The following is a 24,521-nucleotide window of genomic DNA, read 5'->3' on the forward strand; positions in this document are numbered from 1 at the left end:
AAACTTTGTCTTTGTTTATGATCAACACATGCCGGTTGAGTTCCACGTGGTTTTGATAGTCGATTCAAGATCCCATGGTCCGAAGGGTCGGTCGCGCTGAGATTATAGCTGGATTAATTTTAAAATCGGGTATTAAATTGGTTTAAATTTAAAAGTCAACTTTAAAGTACTTTAACTCTGGTTGATTGATTGAATACTTTATTAGACAGAAATGTATGAGAAATGATATGTATTCGTTTTTTCGTTTATACTCACTTCATAATTTAAACCAGACTGAATAATTGTAACTCATGGGTGATATTATTATAATTAAATACCGGTAAGTATACATTTGCAGTTGCTGTCCATATTATTTATATCCATCAATAAAATGTGCGGCATGTTTCGCTGCCGCTGTAATAATGTATGTGGTTGCCTGACAACCACTAGCAAATCACAGCGCGACTGCCCCTCCAAGCTATGGGATGTCTAGTGGGGAAGAAGATGCAGTAGAGTAGAGTACTCACTCGCCCAGCTGTTTGTCTGACCGATCGACTGACCTGCAGCACAAGACGGACTACTAAACATCCACATTCACTCATAATATAGGTGAGTTTGGCCCGAAGATATGGGTCTGCTCTCTGGACCGCAGACATTACTTTTCTATGAATGCACTTAGTTGGAACTACTGAGCTAACACATTAGCAGTGCACATAACTTTTGTCAGCATCCTCAAGTCTGTAGCATGAGGGAGTTCGAAGAGTGTGTTTCTGAGTTGTGAGCATGCGACCCATTGCTGTGTGGTGATGATGCATGGATGCGTTTATTTATGCAACACCCCAACACAATACTTTATGAGCTATAATTTCTTTGGCATATATATATATATATTCAACTGAAAATTGACATTTTGAAAAGTGTTTTAAATGATTGTTTTCAGTGGACACGTGAGTCACATGAGGAGTGATTCCAATGAATCAAAGCCAGTCAGTGAGCTAATTGCAGAACACGCGCTTTCATGCAACACACGCATTCCTTATCTTGGAGTCCATGTCAGGACTGCAGGCAACATTAGACTGTAAGATTTTTTTGGGAGGGTGGGGACTGGGAGGACTCTCCAAGGCCCCCTCAGAGAGGTCTGGGAGGGTCCTCCCTGGTCCAGTGCGTTAGCGAGTTATCTTCTACAGTTCTCAACGTTTTTGGTTGGGGACCCCCGGAAATGCTTTGGAAGTTTGGCCGTGTCTCGCGACACCCCTTCCACCTGACCCCACCCCACCCCGAATACAAATGTAGGGACCCCCAGGTTGAGAACCCCTGCTCTACTGGACCAGGGCTAGTCCTCCCCCAGAAACCTTTTAACAGAGTAGATGTAATTTCCTGTGTTCTGGTGTATTTTGGGGAGTTTGATACTTTTATCAGGCGTGCTTTACTAGCATTGGAAAATTATGGTATACAGTTTCAGCAAAAGTTCCTGTATTCTGGTGAATGGCAATGCAGGAGATGTGGTTAAGATGCAGCCATGCAGGAGACTCCTGCAGCCGGACCCATGAGTGTTGGCAGCCCTGAGTCCATTGTAGGCTATAGGCTATTCTCCTGACTAAAGTAACACATCCAATGATGGTGTTGCAAACATCACAGTTGTAGTAGCAGACAGACAGACAGACGGGAGCTTATTTCGAGGTCAGTCCAAGTGATCATTGTTGAAACTCTGACCCCTTTTTGTTTGCTATCTCCTAGTTTAGTCATATGGGGGGGCGGGGGCTTTGCGTTGTTGACTCACATTAAGGTGGGGATTCATGTAGGATATGTTTTTCTGACTGCCCTCAATAATGGACAACCTCCACGTGCTAAAATCTAATAGAAACAAAAGTGTCATTGAATGTGTTGCCATAACATATCCAATAATACCTAAGAAGACTTTGTAAATTGATTGTCCTGGCTGCTATGTAATGCCCACTACAATTGATGAGGTCAGATCAATATTTGGAATGTCTGAACAGGTCAGCTCCATATATGGAGATCTAAGGGTGGTAGCGGTCTAGCGGATACATTCTCGAGTTTACAGGGTTTGATGAGGGCCCCAATTTGGGCCTAATTTTTGGGCCTGTTGAGAACTCTAGTTTTCGCCGGCTGCCAGGCACGGCTGCACTAATAACTTTGGGGCAGACCAGTCTAGAGTTTGAATGGACAGGTATCAGTCGAGTCTAGGGAGACATCGAAGAGGAAGGATGGACGGGGAACAGAACAGGTTCTGACATATCCATATATGGATTTGGGGTTTGAGGTCAGATAATGAGTGACTGACGATTTCATAGTAAATGCGACTTGCTGTCGCAATAATATACAGTACTAGCCCAGACTTCAATGCTTTTTTCTGGAACATGGGTTATAAGATGATGCCACACGAATATGAATCTATATGGCTATTGGCTATCTATATTTGTTACATTCTATTGTCCTAATACTTGGATATATATCAGCGCAGCACCATGTCTCTTCAAATAATGTGATTCAGATTCCATTAGGCTAAGTCACTGTTGTACATTGCAATGCCTCAAATCCAGACAATTATGTGGATTTGTGTTCTATACCATAGGCTTGAAAACCCAGACAAGAAACCAATTTGATATATCCCAGAGATTCTTATAGGATGTTATATTCCAATTATCTACTCAGTTCAGTTTTCTTCTAATATTTTCTGGGTGTTCATAACTTGCATATTAAAGGGATAGTTCAGATTTTTTTTAACTTAAGCTGTATGAAATACTTGCCATTAATATATTAGTTGTATTATATATTGATTCCCCGAGTCCCGTAGTGGGAGTTCTGCTCTGGTTTTGGTCAATATTAAGTAGTTCACAAAACTAATGTCATTTGTATTGTTTTTTGGGTGTAGTGATATGGACACAAAAACAGTTCCGTATGATAGAGAGGTAAAGAATTAACGAAAGTTGCACTGATATTTTAGAAATAGGTCAACAGGACAAATTACGTTAGTTTTGTGGATTATTTTACCTTTACTGCGTGGCCCCCTGTGCCCCCCACAAAATGACCGGAATTACTTCACCAAAACCAGAGCAGAACTCCCACCACGGGACTCGGGCAATTAATGAACACAGTTGCAACCACAATATTATTGGCAAGTATTTCATACAGCTTTAAGTTAAAACAATCTGAACTATCCCTTTAAGGTGCACTAATTGAGGGAAAAGATGCAAACATACTACATGGCATGCACAGTCTCTTCTCTTGTCTTGTCTTTACATTTCTCTTGAGTGGCTTGTTGTGCACTTTGAACTTGAATTCCTTGAAATGAACGAAAGTTGTGTTGATGTTGCAGTAGTATTAGTTGAGCTACATAATTATTGTGTCTTTTGCGAGAGAGAGAGAGAGAGAGAGAGAGAGAGTGTGTAATACATTGTATGTGGTTCACCGTAAGCCACCCTGGAGTATCTTTAAAAACATATCCAGCTGCGTGGTTTCAAGTCATGTGCTGGCACTGCTGGCAATTGTCTGCGGCCAAGGCTGCTGTCTATATCAACTGCATAATGTCTTTGTTCTGTCATGCAAATGACTCCTAGTAGTAGTTCATTGGCCTGGTGACCATGCCAGTTAATTGTTGACCACACAAAGCTTTTATTTTTCTAGTTGACTTGTTAGTGTGGCATTACAAGATAATTTAAAGCTGCAGAACACAAAGGTCAGCAATTATTTCTCACAACCAGGCAGATTCCTTTATTCTTATAGGTCAATTTTGACATACAATTAAATAAACATTAATCCAATTTAAAAGATGAATGAAAAGCTATTAGTTCTCTCTGGCCAGCAAAGGCCTCTCTGCCCAGAGTTACTCCATAAAGGGTTCTTCAGCGGAACAATTAAACAGAATATATTTTATCATTCAATCACTGGCAGTGGCTGTGCAGTGGTGCACTGGCTGGGACAATCAGTCCATGCTGGCATTCATGCAGAAATTCTATGTTTCTATCTTCTTCAAATGCAAATGTTTTTACTCATTAATTTCCCATCTTTTCCCGTCTCCTACAGCATCAGTTTTTATTGTTATCATTCACACTTGTTTACTCTCGTCTTCCCTCCCTTCAGTGGTGTAATGGTGGTTTTTGAGTGGTGCAGCCACTCCAATGCTCAGCAATGCGTGTCCCGGCTGGGTCCCTGGCTGTTTTTTCGGTACCGCGTCAATTTAATGACGTCACGCACATGCGCCTACATGTGCACAGAAAGGCTATAGTTGAGTGTATGAGAGTCAACTCGTGACAAATTAATTCAAACGACCGTAAAAAACAGTAACAACTACTGTTCCGATGTGTCAACACACACGGCATGTGCCTACAGACTAGCAGCCTACATCAGGTACTTAACAGGTGGACCATTGATAATGATAAGAGTTGCGTCTGCAGCTTTTGTAGCTTGGTAAAGGTGCGAATGTGGCAGCTATGATCTATTGTTGTCGGAGGAGCAGCTTTTTTTTCCCTCACCCCTCACCACCTCCTTTCAGCAGCCTAGCTGGGCAAGAGCTCCGTTGACTATGTTTCAAAATAGCTTTATACCCTGTATAACATGTATATGACGATGCAATGTGACATAGCTCTGTTTACAAGAATGCTGTACCCCCCCCCTCCAACTGTATATATGAGATGAGATGAGATATACTTTATTAATCCCTGAGGGGAAATTGAAGTGTTACAACAGCATAATGTGACGCATAAAATCTAAAACTACTGGACAGACAGAAGAACACAAAACAGACACAAATGGACATAATCACACAAGACCAGGACCACCAAGGACCATATGCCATTTGGGGGGAGGCAGTTCTTATGCATTCGCATTGTATAGTCTGATAGCAGTTGGCATAAAAGAAAGTCTGTATCGTTCCGTCTGCATCCTCGGGGGGGGAGTGTGAGCCTACGGCTGAAAATGCTCTTCCTATCCCGCAGCACAACATAGAAGGGGTGGGAGGGATTAGCCAGCATGGAGTCCAGTTTAACCCCGATCCTCCTCTCCACGACTGACGCATCCCCAATCCCAATGTCTGTTGGGCAGCCCAGTCAATTCAATTCAAATGAGCTTTATTGGCCTTTTCAACTGTTATTATTATTGTATTTTGAAACTTGCTTTGGCAATGTGTTTTCTCATGCCAATGAAGCTCCTTTGAATTGAATTGACTGGGCAACAGACATTGGGATTGGGGATGTCTGTTGGGCAGCCCAGTCAATTCAATTCAAATGAGCTTTATTGGCCATTTCAACTGTTATTATTATTGTATTTTGAAACTTGCTTTGGCAATGTGTTTTCTCATGCCAATAAAGCTCCTTTGAATTGAATTGACTGGGCTGCCCAACAGACATTGGGATTGGGGATGTGTTCTAGGTACCACGGCGTGGTATTGCGTGCTACAAGCATGACACCACTGACCTTCTTTCCCCTTTTTCTGTGGCTATTGTTTTTTTTACAAATACCTGTACAGAGAAATGAGAAGGTGTCAAAGTTTGTATGTAACTGTCTGCATTAATGTAACTCCTTTACCTCATTTTACTGATATTTATTTGACAAAATCCTGTCTTGTTTTTATGTACTGTATTTTTCCCTGCCTAAAATCCCCTTCTATGCTGAATAAAACAAAATAAGAAATAATGAAATTCTATGTGCCTGTGTTGTGAGGAGATTAGAAAAATGGAGCAGTGAGGCACCTCACTGTGCAAAGTGTAACTGCCAATAAAAAAATAATTTGATTCTCTCCATTCGTCTCTTAAGGCGCCATGGCGGAACGAGTGCTGGTGATTGGCAGCGGTGGGCGGGAACACACCCTGGCGTGGAAGCTGGCCCAGTCAGCGCACGTCCAGCAGGTCCTGGTGGCGCCTGGGAACGCGGGCACGGCCAACTGCGGCAAGATCCGCAACTCTGGTAAGCGCACGTATGTTTTTAACCACTGGAGATGGGCGGGGATATATGAAGTGCTACAGAATTGGCATGTTGTTGCCTTAAGTTACATTGGCTTTTCACTGTTGGGGATGACTATGTAGCGGATTCGAATGGGAAAAAATGAATATCAATCGATATCAACCAGTAGGTTACAACTTACTTATCAAGACGATGCAATGGAGCCTACTGGCTGTAATTAGGAAACGCGACGACGTCCAAGACGTTGGTCGCGTTGTCCACCGGCCACGTAAGTCCCGTAACCTCATCAGTCTTAACTGACCACGTAAGTCGGTTTCACAATGTATTCTCTTCGGCGGTAGTGTTTCCTAATGGCAGCCAGTCGGCTCCAGTAGAGCCCACTGGCTCCATTGCGTGGTCTTGATACATACCGTAACCTACTGTGCTCGATAACATTCCAAGCGGGTGGACTAAGAATGTCTGCACTTTAAATGTCGGTTTACAGGTCTTTACACCTTGGGGCGTGACAAACTAAACTGTACAAAAATGGGAAATATTCACAGTGGAATAATTAGCTTAAAGATTATTTGTGTAGTTGATGCCTCACTCATACAGGTTTCTAACTTTCTGCCTTTTTTATTATTATTCGTGGTGCGGAAGCTCAGAGTGAGACAAACCAACCTGGTTCCGAATGACACTTTACATGCAAACAAAACAAAAAAACGCCCGGTGAGTGTGTAAGGTCTTTAATTCGGGTAATCCATCTGCTGTATTTTGTCCGTCCCATCCAGAGGTGTCAATCAGTAACCACTCCATCCTGGCCCAGTTCTGCAAGGACCACAAGGTGGGTCTGGTTGTGGTTGGACCGGAGGTGCCACTGGCAGAAGGTGAGTTTCCTTATGATCCCTAATGTATAAAAGTTTTCTTTTCAGGAGCGTAGAAGAGCAGAGTACAATACCCACGGCGGAGTTGTGAGATGGGTTGGATTAGGCTCAATATCCGTGGGGTGAAGGGAGCTGGTGTTGATTGAAATAGTCAGATATCGTTTTTCCCTTCCATTTAACATCTACTATACATCTATTGTTGTCTACAAGATTCGCTACACCACTAAGATACCCATGTAGCTGTCAAGAAGAACAGTAGGTCGGGAGTGGCTTATTGTCGGTATCAGCCGGTAATACGTGGGAGTCTGTCCCCGTTACAATGCTCTAGACCTCTGGGAGATGGATTGCTGAGGTGGAGAACCACACCTACCATCAGCTCCCAGTACTCAGCATGACTTGACGCACCCAAGCCGTGCTAATCATATGCCGAGTTGGTGGTCACCAGTCAACCTGTCAAAATATTTCCTTAATGTCAACACAGTCCATGATCACAACACCAGAGGGAGTTCAACAAACCATGTTCAACCCAGTCTCAAACAAGGAGTTAAATTAATTTAGCTCCTATGCCACTAAAATGTGGAACGCCCTACCATGTGAATCCCTAGCCTCCTTCATAACTGCTCTCAAAGAGTCTTTACATACAGTGAGAAAAAACTAAACAAACAACAGGGAATAAAGCAGATAGAAATGTTGTATAATTCAACAAGACATTAATGCAAACATCGGAAATAAAATCACGAACCATCAACAAACGCTCGTTCAAATAGAAAAGATGATCTGTGAACCAATATTCTCCAATGCTTGCTCCATGCGCGTCCACCCCTCTAGACCAGAAAGCACACTGTCTGGCCCTGACCGTGCAAAGCTCTAAAAGTGAGCTGTAGGACCTTAAACTGGACCCTGAAATGAATGAAAAGGAAACCAGTGCAAGAAGGCCAACACTATCTGCTGGACGTAGTTATAATCTGGCCCCAGCATTCTGAATTAGTTGGAGGCGGTCCATGGTTTTTTCTTGAGGCAAGTGAAAAGTGAGTTACAATAATCCAGGCGTGAAGAGACAAATGCATGGATAATCATTTCCTAGTTCAATGTGTGATAGTGAGTGGCAAAGTGAGTTTAATGTCGTTTAATGTTAATGCAATCAGATAGGACTTTTCTGTTTGGATGTTAGGGTTGTCAAGGCCAGAAAGTCGTTTTTTGCCACTCAGTAAGCGTTCCGGGTGTAACTTCCAGGTATGATGATTTCCCGCACATACCCTCTACAGAAGAAGCAAAAATGTGTCTTTTTTATTTTGTATTGTATGTGGAACATTTACATTGCCTGTTATTTTCTTTCATTTTATTTAACTGAATTCGGTAAATCGGCTAAATCGGCTAGTTTTGGCGAAGAGATGGTTACGGTCCTGTGGCTTCCAGGTGTGCGTGTCTTTGCATACATTACACTTGACAATTGAGATGTCTCTCCTTTCTGCTGTATCTCTCCCTCTACCTCTCTCAGGCATTGTAGATGACCTGACAGCTGCTGGGGTTCCATGTTTTGGCCCCTCTGCCAAGGCAGCCCAGTTGGAGGCTAGCAAGAGCTTCTCCAAGGCATTCATGGATCGCCACAACATACCCACAGCTAGCTGGGGCTCCTTCACAGACCCCCAGGAGGCTTGCGACTACATACGCACGTCAGTCGAATAGCAATTATATTCGAATTTTAATTGTACATCATATATCAACTGTGCGGTATTGATTTGAGCCGTTACATATTTGTTCATATTGTGACACATGGCCTGGATGAGAAAGATAGATTGCGGTCATTGCTTTATTGCAGAATGTGTCGACCTAGTTGTCTCTGCTAGACTCGAAGGCAGCGATGATACTGGCAGAGACTAATGTTCTCACCCCTGTCCGTCTGTGTGTCTGTGGCTAATCTCTCAAACCACTACACCGATAATAAGCATCATATTTTTTTGTGCAAGACAAAGTCAATCTCCAAATATCTTTTTACAATTTCTCATTTTGTTTCACCTGTCCCGGTGAAACCGTTGATCGGTCTTTGGAGTTCCACACTGATATTAATCAATATGACATCATCAGAGATTCTCTTATGGAGAAGGGAATACCTGTCTAGTTCTGTAGAATAGATGACTTCACTCCCTACTCCAAGACACAACATTTATTTTTGTTTTAGTGCTGAATAAAATGCTTTGAAAAAGTGGAGAAAATATGTCCGAATACTTCAGATGTTTAGATTTTTCTAAACGGAACGATCGCAGATGCATACTGTATGTTTGACTGTGTCTGTTGTTCGCACTCTCAGTAATTGTTTACTTAAAAGTCTTGTTTGATTTGGCTCCTCCTGCGGATCTTCTAATCATTATTAAACAAGACTCCTAACACTATTACTGAGTGCAGATTTTATATTCCTTTCTACGTATTTTCTGAATCTGCACCCAGCATACTCCTGAACTCTTACAGACTCTCCTTGAGTCGAGCGAGCCTTTCCCTTGAAGTGAAGTTCTGTCTGTTGTTCCCAGGGCCAGCTTCCCAGCGCTAGTGGTGAAGGCCAGTGGTCTGGCAGCAGGGAAGGGAGTCATTGTGGCCAAAGACCAGGACGAGGCCTGTCGGGCTGTTCTGGACATCATGAAGGTACTGGAACTGTGTGTGTTGAGACAGGCCCCTTTTCCACCGGGGTTGAACCGGTGCAGTTCGTTTTTTTCTTTGTTTAGAGCACCAGTGCTACGGAAAGGAGGGTACATATCGAGCCCTGACTCAATATAGCCTTCTATTTGACCATTATAGACACTATTTGAGTAGAACACACATTTGAAATGCTTGTAGAAAATGTTTTAAACCACATGCTCTCTACATGCATGTACAGTAGATGGGGTAAATGCTATTCTTTAGCTTCAGAGTTTGATTGATTGAATATTTTACTAGACAAAAGAAAAATTCAAACGGCACAAGGTACAGTCAGGCATTTTGGTCCAAAAGGATTTCCGAAGAAAGTCCTTGCAGTCTTGTTTCCATTTGGGTCCCATGCACTCACACATATATATAGTCATGAACAAGAAGTTTAGTTGCTTTATAGTGGAAACTTGTGTTTAGGATACTTCATTCGAATTATATACCCATGAACAGTTAAATTAGACGTTCAAGAAATGACACAGGGACTTTTGGGAGATTGTGTCTTTAATCTTTATCGCATTGTATTTTGTCACAGGACAAAGCCTTTGGTTCGGCGGGGGAGACTATAGTTGTCGAGGAACTTCTGGAAGGAGAGGAAGTATCTGTGAGTAAAGCCTTTTCCAAAGTTTGTTGTCATCTTATTACATCATAATTATGACTTAAAATGGGGGCTACATTTACATCCGTCTCTAAAATAAAGCTGGCTATTGCCAAAAATGTAGACCCCTGGATCACAAAGCTGTTAAAGTTACATTGTCTTAATTAATTTTTTTACTTTTACTTTATTTTTAACCCCCTTTTTCATTTCTTTGTTTGTTTGTATATGTATTTATTTTTATTAAAAAGACGAAGTAAGTGAAAAAAAACTATTTATATGAAAAGCTGTTAATTCCATTGTCTTGCCTGTACTGTAGTGTTTGTGCTTCAGCGACGGTGACAGCGTCTCTGCGATGCCCCCGGCCCAGGATCACAAACGACTGCAGGACGGTGACATGGGGCCAAACACGGGAGGCATGGGGGCCTACTGCCCTACACCTCAGGTACATATGCACCTTTAGATTCAAACACGTATCTCGGTACGCAAAGTCACCTGTGAATCTAAATGCCAGTTCTTGTCTTCGTGTGGGCCAATGTGATCTCTCTGCCATCATCTCCGTCCAGGTTAGCGAGGAGCTGCTACAGCAGATCACTGAGACGGTTCTGCAGAGGACCGTCGACGGGATGAAGGCGGAGGGAGTCCCTTATGTGGGTAAGAAGATCTCTCGTGCGCACACACACACACACACACATTTCTGTATTTATGACTGCACTCAGATGTGTGACCTTTTCTCTGCTTGTCCTGTGTATATTGTTGACACTGAGGAGTAGGGACTAGGGCTGCAACTATCAATTATCTTCTTTGCAATTCTATCCATTACTTTTTCAATTGATCAAATAATCCAGAAGCCTGCTTTTTTGTCATTAGTATTATTTTACATGCCAACGAATGAATTGACTATACAAATAATTGAATAAAAAAAAATCCAAAAGGGTAGCACATCCAAAAATGTAATAAATGGCGAACAACGTACTCACATTTCCATCTCTTTATTGGCACACACCAAAAAGGAACGGAAAAGCAACTACTAATGCCCTATTTAATACAATTGCCGATCTACAAGCTCTCAACGTGTTGCCTTGTGATGCATTTTTTTCTCTTTTTTTTTTGCTACTTTGCGACTATAATAACAAGTAGGCATTGATTATTATTTGCTTAATTTATTTATCTATATATATTATTTTTATAAACCCTTTTTGCGTGGTGATGGGACAGCCAATGCCGGGGATGGCTCAGGGGTAGAGTGGCCGGTAGAGCAGCCCAGATAGGTGCCCAGTTCGATCCCGGGCTCCCCCAGAGTTGTGAGGTGTTGAAGTGTCCTTGAGCAAGACGCTGAACCTCTAATTGCTCCCGATGTGCAGGTCGGTGCCTTGCATGCTTTCGGTGTATTAAAGGGATAGTTCAGATTTTTTTAAACTTAAGTTGTATGAAATACTTGCCATTAATATAGTGGTTGCAACTGTATTAATTGATTGCCAGAGTCCCGTGGTGGGAGTTCTTCTCTGGTTTTGGTGAAATATCAAGTAGTTCCGGTCATTTTGTGGGGGGGTTCTTTTTTTACCCCTCTATCACACAGAACCATGTTTTTTGTGTCCATATCACTACGCCCAAAAAATATGTGATGGAGGGGTCAAAGTTGAACGAAAGTCGTGCTAATCTTTTAGAAATAGATCAACAATACAAGTTACGTTCGTTTTGTGGATTAATTTACTTTTACTGCGTGGCCCCAGTGCCCCCCACAAAATGACCAGAACTACTTAATATTCACTAAAACCAGAGCAGAACTCCCACCACGGGACTCGGGCAATCAATGAATACAGTTGCACCACTATATTAATGGCAAGTACTTCATACAACTTAAGTTCAAAAAATCTGAACTATCCCTTTTAATGTGTGCATTTCATCCACACATTCACACACATAATCTATGTAAAGCGCTTTGGGTAAAAGCTTTATAAATGCACCATTCTCTTATCTGTCTCTGACTCTCCCATACAGGTGTGCTGTATGCAGGCCTGATGTTAACCAAGCAGGGACCAAAGGTCCTCGAGTTCAACTGTCGGTTTGGAGACCCCGAGTGTCAGGTGTGTGTGCGCCCGCCCACCCTCCCGCTCTTAACTTTGTTAATCAGTGATGGGTTGGTTACATCTTCCTGGTCATTAGTAAAGTTAGTACAATGATTCTTAAATGTTTTAATTTCAAGAATGATGCCCTCATTTGACATAATAATGTCAAATGAGGTGTCTATGAGTCCCCCATGAGTCCCCCAGTCTACAATGTAGGGGGGGGGGGGGGAGAAACCGGTCCATTTGGTTCCATTTGTACTCTCTTGAGTAACAGACCCTGTGGGTCTAGTTGTCTAGAGTTTAGTGGTTCCCAAACTTTTCAGGTCGAGACCCAAAAGAGAGATTAGACGTTTGCCCCGAGACCTACACTAGTGAAAATAGCAGATCTACAAGCTCTCAACAAGTATCCGTGTATTGAATGTCTTAAATTTGAAAAATTCTTAAATTTGAAAAACAATTAAAAAAATAACAGGGGAGTTTCCCTGGTTGGACATAATGCATGGAAGGAACACGTTATTCCAACCCAGTTCCTTTCCCCTCTATCAGGCTATATATATTTTAATGTACGTAGGAAAAGAAAATGGGATTTATTTTGACTAGAGTCGCGAGTCGTGACCCATAAAAAGCAGTGGTCTAGTATGCATGCTGACTTGATGTTTGTGTTGGATGATGTGCTGTTGCTCTGGCCCACAGGTCATCCTACCTCTGTTGAAGAGTGACCTGCACCAAGTGCTGCTGGACACACTCAACGGCAGGCTGGCCTCCAGCGCCCCCGTGTGGCACCGGGACAGCTCTGCGGTCACCGTGGTGATGGCCAGCCAGGGCTACCCTGGAGTGTACGTGAAAGGCGTGGAGATCACGGGTGGGTTCTGCCAAGACACTGACTGACGTTACCCGTGTGTGTCGCCATTGGGGTTTAACCGCTTTAACCATCATTTTAAACTTTAGCTGTGGAAAAATGGCAGATGTATCGGCTCGAGTGCCACGCTATGAGCTTGTAGATCTGCTATTTTAAAAAAGAATCTTGAAAATGTGGCGCAAATCTTTGAATATATGTTCTTCTTGAAAAATCTAATCTTTGCTTCTGGGGGGACAATATTTTGAAATGGAGGTCAAATACATTGACATGAAAATTCAAGTTATGAGTTTTCCGTCTTTCCGTCCCTCAGGTCTGTCCAAGGTGCAGGAGACGGGCTCCCAGGTGTTCCACGCCGGCACGGCCCTGAAGGGCGGCGCTGTGGTGTCCAGCGGAGGGCGGGTCCTCGCGGTCACGGCAGTGAGGCCGTCGCTGGAGGAGGCCCTTCGGGCGGCCAATGAGGGCGTGGCGTCGGTGGGCTTCCCGGGAGCCGTGTTCCGCCGCGACATCGGCCACCGCGCCATCGCCCACCTGAGTCGCCGCAGGTGTGTGTGTTAGTGCCCGACCGACAACACACCCATGTTCTTTTTGAGCGGTGCACACCGCTCTAATTTAGGGCTGTGTGTTCCTGTGTCTGTCTGTAATCTCTGTATGTCTGTCTGTTTAGAGTACGACCTATTGACCCCTGCAGATGAGTGTGGTCGCATGCGGGTCATTTACACTGAGCAGTCAGCTTATTGACACACCCAGACCCATTGACCACTGCAACACACACACACCCTGCACAGCTCAGTTCACACAAGTGTGATTTTGTTTTTGATTTGTTGTTTTTTTCAGCATTCCGTAGCATATAGATCATCCAGCTTAGAACATGTGTCTAAAAAAAGAAATATGAAGGCATCGAGATTAGTGTTTGACTTCATTATAACATTATTAGAAATAATTTTATGTTATGTAGAACTTTCTAATAAACGAACATTGCAAAATACCGAAACTGCTTATGTTTGTGTGTTAATGAACTATGGCCCCTTTTTCCACCAAAATAACTTTTGTTCTAGAACTGGTTCAGTTTGTTGTTTTTTATTTTTTTGATTAGATGGTTATATCACACCTGCATCTTCCAACCTGACTACTTTGGGTCCCACTGCACGGCAAGAAGAAGGGTTCTGGACCAATTAATTTGATTCAAAATTAGGTGGGGAAAAAATTACTGAACCGGTTCAACCCGGGTGGAAAAGGGGCCTACATATATGAAGGCACATTCTGCCAGATCTGACTTTAAGATTGGTTTAAGTTGAATTATTCTGCATTTATTTCAAATCTTTGAATATATTCTTTCACGGCGAACGTTTTTAACAATTCTTTGCTTCTCTGGAACAAAATATTTTGAGATGGGTTCTGCAGCTACATGCATATCATTCTGGGGGTCCTTGACATGAACAAGTTTGAGAACCACTGACCTAGAAACATACGCTTTTCAGAAAACTCATGATTTGAAAGACTTTGTGGAATCTGGCCTCAGGTAAGGCCTAACAGGCTTGACCGATAAGTACAGTAGAGTGAACAAACAATCCTTGTAACTGTCTCACAGAGGCCTGAATGTAACGACAGTGAAGTGAACCAGACTTGTATCTCTCCAACATGTCTGACTACAGCATATAGACAGCGAAGTGATCAGTGCTTGTAAATCTCTACATGTCTGACTACAGTATAAGGACAGTTAAGTGATTAGTACTTGTGTCTGTCTCTCCAACAGAGGCCTGACCTATAAGGACAGTGGAGTGGACATTGCGGCGGGAAACAGGCTGGTGGACATGATAAAACCTCTGGCCAAGGCAACCTCCCGTGCTGGTCTGTGATTTAACCGTTTTTCACATTGAATGCAAACACAATGCAGTTCTGAACTTTGACAAAGACGCAGTTAGCACATTACAAATGCTTTTTGTACGGGTGGAATAAGCTGGCATATGAATGGATGCCTTCTCAATATAATTTGATTTGATTGACAGATAAGGGAGATTTGAAATGTAAGTTAATTCCTTGGCATGTGCGCGTGCATGTGTGTGTGTCTATGTGTGTGTCGCCTTTATTGAATAAATAAAAATTCTATTAAATGTTGCATGTCTAATGTAAATTGCAGGTTGTAATGTAGACCTGGGCGGTTTTGCTGGGCTGTTTGACTTGAAGGCTGCAGGCTTCGTGGACCCCATTCTGGTGTCGGGGACAGACGGAGTGGGCACCAAACTCAAGGTTTGGACCGACGCCTTTAAAATGTTGGACATTTTAGCAGTCACTCTGGGAAAGTGGTTAAGGCGTGCCGTGTACTACATACTAGGCTTTAATGGCTGACACTGTGTCCCACTCCCAGTTCTAATTCCTGAGCCTGGCGGTGGATTTGTCACTCCACGACTGTCCCTGTGCTCTATCTCTCTCCAATAAAGGCAGAAATAAAATTATATTATAAAGCAATAAGACCCACTTAAAAACATGCATAGTTTCTTTTGTATTAAATCTATCAGAAAATCAAAACTACGGGAAAAATACAAAGCTATAATTAATTATTTTCTTGCCATCTACACTTATAAACGTAGCTAGGCTATTGGGGCCTATCTATGCCAGCTACGCTTATAAGCGTAGACATATGTTTAATCCATATATGAATGTGCCGTCCGTACGTTTTAGCATTGCTCCGGGTAGAATAGCCCTCTTCCGTCACCACCAGCGATGCGATTTCTAAATCCAGCTCCGTTGAGCCTCCATATATTTTCAAAGCGCCATATCTCCAAAGGTTAGAGAGCTGTCCATGGCGAGCTGGCACGCACCCGACGATCGTAAATCATTTGTGATTTTGTATCGCATCGCTGAGAAAATAGTAGTAGCTGGTTGTTCTGCTAGCTAAAGGCTGTGGGCTGTGTTGTGTGGTGTCATTCCACTTCCGGAGGCCCCCCACCTTCCTGTTTACCCGGAAGGACAACAAGCTCCATAGAGTGGGCTTGGACCTTAGAGTATATATGAATAGAGAAGACACCCGAGTTCTCCTCCCATCCACTTGCATTAAGTTGCTCAAAAGCGCATGAGGCGATTTCACTCCTCCTTCCTGGTAGGAACAGAGTGCATTCTGGGATGGATTTGCCTCAAACACATGAACACATTTCTTCGTCCCTGTCAGTTGGCCCAGGCGTGTCTAATATTATTTCTTCGTCCCTGTCAGTTGGCCCAGGCGTGTCTAATATTATTTCTTCGTCCCTGTCAGTTGGCCCAGGCGTGTCTAATGTTATTTCTTCGTCCCTTTCAGTTGGCCCAGGCGTGTCTAATATTATTTCTTCGTCCCTGTCAGTTGGCCCAGGCGTGTCTAATATTATTTCTTCGTCCCTGTCAGTTGGCCCAGGCGTGTCTAATATTATTTCTTCGTCCCTGTCAGTTGGCCCAGGCGTGTGGGCAGCATGGAGCTCTGGGTCAGGACCTGGTGGCCATGTGCGTTAACGACGTGCTGGCGCAGGGGGCGGAGCCTCTCTTCTTCCTGGACTACTTCTCCTGCGGGAAGCTGGACGTGCACGTTGCTGCCTCCCTGGTGGAGGGCATCGCCGAGGCCTGCAAGATGGCCGGCTGTGCACTGCTGGGTGGGTATATAGATGGATCAGTGTTTTTCAACCGTTATCATATCAAGGCCCATTATTGTATTCGGATTTTGAGCCACAGACCACCAGATTTAGCCTCTCAGACCCAAGACTACCATCCATGCTGTGTTGATGTTGGTACCAAGTCCATTAGGAGAGATAACAGGCAATTTCTTCCACATTCTCTAATTGTGTGGACGTCTTGTAAATTAAGTAATGCAGATGTTTAACAATAATCTATCTCTTTGGAGTGTAAAGTAACGACAGTAAGATCAGCTATTTTTGAAAAATCTCGAAGATGTGTGCAAATCTTTGAATACCGTATACAGTACAACTACATTCTTCCACAGTGAATGTTTTAACTCAAGTCTTTGCTCCTGGGGGGGTCTCTGAAACGGCAGATTTTCAGATGGGGTTCCCGTGGCCACATACAGATTTTTCATGTGTCAAGGACACCAAATATAAGTTTGAGCACCACTGAGTGTAGAAACATAGTTTTTTCAGAAAGCGGTTAGGATTTAGAAGACATTTGTAAGAGTCTCTGGTCTCAATGGGTTAATGTTGTACCAGGTAAAGATGGTGTGTGTGTGTGTGTGTGTGTGTGTGTGTGTGTGTGTGTGTGTGTGTGTGTGTGTGTGTGTGTGTGTGTGTGTGTGTGTGTGTGTGTGTGTGTGTGTGTGTCTGTGTCTGTGTGTGTGTGTGTGTGTGTGTGTCTCCAGGCGGTGAAACGGCAGAGATGCCCGGCGTGTACGCGGCGGGGGAGTACGACCTGGCAGGGTTCTGCGTGGGAGCGGTGGAGCGCGGCGCCATGCTGCCGCGGCTCGGCGACATCGCCGAGGGCGACCTGCTGATCGGCGTGGCCTCGTCCGGCGTGCACAGCAACGGCTTCAGTCTGGTGCGCAGGGTCCTGGAGACGGCCGGCCTCGGCCTCCACGACCCGGCTCCCTTTGGCAAGCCGGGACAGACCATCGGTAAAGTGGTGTCACAATTATTACATAATTGTCCAATGGCAATTATTTGTGATAATCGCAATTACTTTTGTCATAATCGTGTCCATGTTGAAAATGTTCGTACATAGAAAAGCAGAAATGGCTGAATTACAAGATTACATGTCATGTTGTAAGCTTGTAGATCAGTTATTTCAGAAATTGCAGTAATTTCTTGGTGATTGAATCATTATTTCCCCCATGATTGGACCTTGATCTGTGCTTCCAGGTGAGGTGCTGCTGACTCCCACTAAGATCTACAGCCGTCTGCTCCTGCCCGTCCTACGCAGTGGAGCGGTCAAAGCCTACGCTCACATCACAGGAGGCGGGCTCCTCGAGAACATCCCTCGAGTGATGCCTAAGGCACTGGCGGTCGATCTAGGTGAGAACACAACACACCAGTGTTGTTTTCGTCGACTAAAACTAAGACGAAAAATGTTCGCCGACTACCTATTTTCACTGACAAAAACTAAATGAAAACTAAGCTACGATAACTAAAACTATAAAGACTAAATATACTGACAATTTCGTCGACAAATAAAAACTAGACTAAAATGTTAGGAAGGGACTAGTGGACAAGAGATCCAGTATAATTTTATCCAGTCATTTTACACTTGGTTGCATGCTGAAAATAGCTGATCTACAAGCTCACAACGCGTAGATCGGCTATTTTCAGCAAGTGTAAAAACACTCTTACGACGGCATCAAGACCCGCCAAAATACATTTTAGTCGACTAAAACTAGACTAACACATTCCAGGTGACTAAAATGTGACTAAAACTAAATTAAGTTTCAGTCCAAAGACTGACTAAACTAAAATAGAAATTAGCTGCCAAAATCAACACTGGAACACATATACACACACTACACACACACACACACACACTGCACCTTCCTTAGCTATGAATGTATCTTTGTTACATTTAGGAAGGTTATATGCCTAATTTATATTCTATTTTCTATTCTATATTCGAAAATATTTTCATCGCAGGACAAAATGGCAATGGTAAAAGTATTTGTAAGAGCTAATCATTTGATACCGATTTTCTTCTCTCCCTATCCCATATTTATATTTTTTTAGAACACTAATGCCATATCACAATAGTACAATATCCAAAATCACAGACAATATCCAATCTATTATCGTGATATGGATATAATAGTGATACTAGGGATGTCCCGATGACGTTTTTTTTGCTCCCAATCCGATTCCGATCATTTGAAAATTACGTGAGGCTCAGAATTAAACAAGCCCTCGTAATTTGACTGTGTTGTCCTCTATAATGCATGCAGACGCGTCTCGCTGGAGCATTCCTCCGGTGTTCTCCTGGCTCCAGAAGCAGGGCGGTCTGAGCGAGGAGGAGATGTGTCGGACCTTCAACGTGGGCCTGGGGGCCGTGCTGGTGGTGGCCTCTCCCGACGCCCAGGGGGTCCTGCGGCAGCTCCATGGGGCCCACGAGGACGCCTGGATTGTCGGCTCGCTGTCATACAAGCAGCCTGGTGAGACAGTGGTGGACAAAAGCACTTGCGTGTAAAACGACCATAACCGTCATCGCAAATGGGATGAGGTCGGCTCATTTGGGCAAGTGACTATGGCCGTTTTTTGGCCCTAGGAGTGTTTTTTCGAATGCTTGCAATGGATTCAGAATCATGAAAGACCCCTACCTTTTGGTGGTAACATACATTGTTATAATTTAGCTATTGAAAAATAGCAAATCTACAAGCTCATACGAGCTTGTAGGTCTGCTATTTTTGAAAAAGCGTTAAAATGTGCAAGGCAAATCTTTCCGAAAATTGTCATGATTTAGAAAACTTTTTTTATTTATATTTCGACGTCAGGCCTGAATGGGTTAAAGCATAATGAAATGTTGAAATCTTTGCCTTTTATATAGGATGTCAATGGTGGGCATATGGATTTGGCTGCTGTGGCGAATGAAATATCCCTATGCTCCTTCACTATTCACCGTTCCGTGACTGTTGACCAGTAACTCATTTATGACCAGTTAATGTTGGTCAGTGCATGACTGCCGTCACTAACCGTATCACCATTGTGCAGGGGCGGAGGCTGTAGTGGTCCGTAACCTGAAACACAGCCTGTGCGTTGGCCCCTCCCCCGGCGTGGATCTAGAGGCGCCGCTGAACGGTCGTCACCGTTGCGACGGTGACACCAAACAACACAAAAGGACCAAAGTGGGCGTCCTTATCTCCGGCACAGGTGTGTTTAATTCCGACACGACTGTAAAATACAGGAATGTCATCTCCGATGCCCTTACACATTGTAATCACAATATACATACAGTATTATGATCAATTATGGCTTAATTATTTTGACGAGACTATGGAATCCTCTTCGCGTTTGAGTAAGGACGCGCTACGATTGGCCAGTGCACTTGTGCAAGGACGTGCTGTGATTGGCCACGGTGGTGTCTCTCGTGGCTCAAGTTCGCTTGAGACAGCGCCCCTCCATCGTGGTCTAAAACTATACTTTATCCCGTAGTACTAGTAAGAGGGGGGCGTGACCATTTACTCAAACATGAAGACTCACGATTTTGACACTGCACAACCACCTAGGCTAATTATTTGTCACATTGAATTCATGATCTAAATGGCAACATTCCTGATGAAAATAAAATAAATGCATAAATTAGGTATAATATGTTGTTTTGTTAAAAATTACAAATTTGTCTGCATTTTATTTTTCAGAAAGAAATCATTGAATTCTGTTTATCGAGTTATAGAAAAACAATACAAAGATCCGAAAATGAAAATGTCTTCCATTCCAAGCAGTTTTTCATTTCAAACTGATTAACACGACTGTAGTGACAAAGACAAACTGATATCTGAATCAATTGCTTCAGTCTGATATTGCCTCCACCGTGAGCAATTTCCAAATCTGTATTGGTCAGACTTTGCATCAGTCTTCATTGAAATCATTGGAATAGATGTTCTGTCAGATATGTCTGTCCAGAAACCCATCTCCCACTGTACTGCAGTGGCAGTAGCATTGTGACTGTGTGTCCATGCAGGCACCAACCTCCAGGCCCTGATCGAACAGGCCAAGCGTCCGTCCAGCTCGGCTGAGATCCTGGTGGTCATCTCCAACCGGCCGGGCGTGCAGGGCCTGAAGAGAGCCTCCCTGGCCGGCATCCAGACACGGGTACGTACTGTACTACGTACGGAGCAAAAGTGCCACACATACTCAACATGACGATGTACCCGTTTACTCCAGATAATGCCATCTGTATGGAGTTCTTGTCTCGTTCTGACCAAGGTGGTAGAACACAAGCTGTACGGGTTAGAATTACAGTTGGGGATAGTGTACAGAAGTTGAGTTCTTGTCTTGTTCTGATCAGGTGGTGGACCACAAGCAGTACGGGAGTCGAGCGGAGTTCGATAAAACCATCGACCGCGTGCTGGAGGAGTTTGGGGTGGAGGTGGTCTGTCTGGCGGGATTCATGAGGATCCTCACGGGACCCTTTGTCAAGAAGTGGAATGGTGAGACCATGCTGCTGTCTGATTTTGACAGCAAATTTTGAGTTTAGTTATAGTCTTTTGAATGAAACTAAATCACTTGTCTTTTAGTCCTACTGGATCTCTTCTTCACTAGTCTCTCATTGCCAGACTGTTGTTGACAGTCAGAATAATCGGAAACTCCCCCCTGTCAGGTGTAAAGGAGCGATTTGGACGAAGGAAGCATGAGTTCAAGTCCGTTGCTCTCCCCAGGTTGGCGGAGGGTGTGTAGAGCCGAGGATCACATTAGATAATTGACACAGAGGTGAAAAATGGGTTACAAAATTGTGGGATAAAAATAATAATAATAAAAATAATAAAAAGCTCTAATCATGAGCCACTTCCATGATGGCAATTACATATAAAAATATTTAAAATAAAAATCACACCTGTGTGAAGTGAGGGGTGCTCTTATCATCGTTTTTAGTTTGCTTTTAAACAAAGACAATGTGGCAGCAAACCTTAGATCAATTGGTAGAGAATTACACAGAGTAGAACCATACTGACTAAAAGCACCATAACCTGATTTATAGTTAATCTTTATTATGGTGAGGACTCTGAGGAGACCTTTGTCGGATGAGGGTTCTTGGTGGTACGTATGGGTCAAGCATGTCAGAAACATAAGGAGCTAAGCCATTGATAGATTTAAAAACTACGAGAAGCACTTTCAAATCATATATAGCTTGCTGCTTGGCAGAAAGGAAAATAAATGTACTGGTAATGATAATTTTTAAATATATTTTTGTGAACAGAAATGCCAGCTTCCTTACTCAGATTTCGGGAGGTGTAGTTCCAGACGGAATAGTTGTCTGGCTATGCAAGACTACTTCTCCATTTGTCCCTCCCTAACATTTTAGTCTAGTTTTTATTTGTTGACGAAATTCATTACAGTATATTTAGTTTTAGTCATCGTAGCTTAATATTTATTTAGTTTTCGTCAGTGAAAAAAGGTAGTCGGAAAAAAAAAATTGTCATAGTTTTTACAACACTACCATGCTGCTGTCTTGCTCTATCTGCACCGTTTTAACCACATAACGTCCCGAGTCTGCAGCAAACATTCGGCAAACATACCACATCAAGCTCGGAACGCATTGCAATGCAAAGGGAAAAAATAAACCAGGTGCATATTGTTTTAGCGGAGCACATGCGCTTCACGCCGCTTCTGAAATGCATCTGAAACACATCTCATGGAACTACAAACTATTAGAGTAAACCACAATCAGCTGCGGCTGCCCGACCGATCGTGGCTGGAACACGCCACTGTCATGGCCATTAGAATCCAGTTGTCATGGATCTCATATAGGTTGGGCTAATAATCTGGGTGGGATCACTGACCTATATGTAGTTGCACATCAGAACATTTGTTTTAATTCAAGATGGTAAGATCTGAAACCAAATTGTGTGCTAACCAGATGTGTGTGTGTGTGTGTGTGTGTGTGTGTGTCACAGGTAAAATCCTGAACATCCACCCATCCCTGCTGCCGTCCTTTAAGGGAGTGAATGCCCAGAAACAGGCTCTGCAGGCTGGGTCCAGAGTCACCGGCTGCACTGTCCACTTTGTGGCTGTAAGTACAAGAGGCTTCCTACATTACCTTCTTTAGCCTGTGACCGAAAAGAGAGGTTTCATGTCTCCCCGGGTCCCAAACTAGTAAAAATGGCAGATCTACAAGCTCACAACACGCCGTGAAGTGACGCGTTGTGAGCTTGTAGATCGTCTATTTTCAGTACATTTGTTTTCTAATTTATGGAATTTATTTATTTTCTTAGTTTTCTTTTCTTTTTTTGGGAATGTTTTTTGAAAATGTTTTGAAATTAAAGAATTATAAAAATTAAGGGACACATGTGTCCATGACCCACAAAAGGGTCCCGACCCTGTGTTTGGGAAACAGTCATTTATACTATTGGAGACTTACTGTACCCTTCTACCACGCTTGTTCATTATATACTGTAAGGCCTACTGACTAACCAGCCATCATGTCTTATGTATTTGTTAACTTTTACACAGTTTACAAAATGAAATGTTGACAGAAAACATTCAACTTAAATTCCCAACGTCTCCTCATGTTTGTCGTTTAGGAGGAGGTTGACGCGGGGGCCATCATCGCGCAGGAGGCGGTGCCTGTCCTAGTGGGGGACACGGAGGAGAGCCTGGCGGATCGGATCCGCGAGGCCGAACACCGCGCCTTCCCCGCTGCGCTGGAGCTGGTGGCCAGCGGCGCCGTCAAGCTCGGGGAAGACGGCCGTATAGTGTGGAACTCTGCCGTACTAAGCTAATAGGGTAGAGACAGAGAGCCCACCACCACACAACCTAAATCCCCCCCCAGGTACGGCTCCGGGGACGGCAGGGCCCCGGCTTTAGCCCCTTCTGGTGGACGCTTAGCCCCCCGTCCAAGCCCCCCCGTCCAAACAAGCCCAATTGACTGACTTCTATGTAAACCAAGATGCATTAGCCCCCCTTCTAAATAGCCAGCACCCCTATAGCACCCCCAGTCACAATTGTCTGGAGCCGCCCCCCCCCCCCATTTTAAAGCAGGAGCGATTCTGTGGGCACATAGCCCATTATCACACGCCTACGCTGGTTAACTTTGTGCTGTAATGCATAGCTGTCTGGTTTCAAAGCTGGTAGTGGATCCATTACAGATACTTTCATCCTCTAAACATTCCTTGTGTTTTATCTCTACTTGAAAGAACTATACATTCCATTAGTTAGTGTTAGAATGATTACAATTAAATGTCTTTACTGTCTAAACTACTATTATAAATGAATTACAATCTCACTTACTACCTGGAGAAACAAACACCAGGTAGTAAGGAAACAACAGTAAGGCCAAAGGGCCAAAAGCGTGATTATGTCGCCAACCTGCTGAGCCACAAATTGTATACCCATTGAATGCACGATTATTGAAAGTTATTTTCTGTATAGTACCTCATATGCTATGGAGGTGCGAGTGTATTCGTAGTTTATATGCCACTTAGTCTTACTGCTATGCGTACTAGTGCTAAAATAGTTCAATAAAGTATTGAACGCATCAACGTTTTTCCAAGGAAATATATTTCCAATGATTGATTTATTGATTATTGTATTAACAGTTTGTAGAATGGGTACAGGTCAATACAGAAACTGCTAAGCAGATAAAACTAGAAAAAGCACCAAGACTTAGTTTATATCATGGTCCTCCATTTTCAATTCATCAAAACATTTAAAGACATACAGTCATATGGTGTTTAATATCGCTGTAACATTTCCTCGCCTTTTCTCATTCATTGAATCACTCCGGTTGCTATGCACGGTTGGCAGGGCCCCTCCCGCACGGCAAAACTATCTCAATAGCCATTAGGCCGTGTCTTTGAAGGCTTTTTTCTCGGAAACTAAAGCACTGTCCGTGGTGTTGAACAGATCGGCGATGTTCGGAGGTCTTTTCTCATTATCCGCCGAGCGCGATGGGAA

General features: G+C 43.4%; 1 protein-coding gene across 1 annotated transcript; it reads left to right on the plus strand.

Annotated features, from left to right (window-relative positions):
* The first annotated feature begins 478 nt into the window (after positions 1-478).
* Positions 479-24,122, plus strand: gart (phosphoribosylglycinamide formyltransferase). The gene is made up of 22 exons (XM_080758874.1): positions 479-588; positions 5,755-5,904; positions 6,672-6,767; positions 8,263-8,437; positions 9,290-9,401; positions 9,976-10,044; positions 10,355-10,480; positions 10,602-10,689; positions 12,037-12,122; positions 12,798-12,966; positions 13,274-13,505; positions 14,717-14,811; positions 15,101-15,210; positions 16,382-16,580; positions 17,297-17,548; positions 17,793-17,945; positions 18,857-19,063; positions 19,620-19,778; positions 20,590-20,720; positions 20,917-21,058; positions 22,523-22,638; positions 23,150-24,122. Exons 2-22 carry the CDS (start codon positions 5,760-5,762, stop codon positions 23,345-23,347), a joined length of 3,060 nt encoding a protein of 1,019 aa, XP_080615000.1. The 5' UTR covers positions 479-588; positions 5,755-5,759; the 3' UTR covers positions 23,348-24,122.
* Positions 24,123-24,521: the final 399 nt, after the last annotated feature.

This window comes from Protomyctophum bolini, assembly GCF_963924005.1.
Source record: "Protomyctophum bolini genome assembly, chromosome: 24".
Lineage (NCBI taxonomy): Eukaryota > Metazoa > Chordata > Actinopteri > Myctophiformes > Myctophidae > Protomyctophum > Protomyctophum bolini.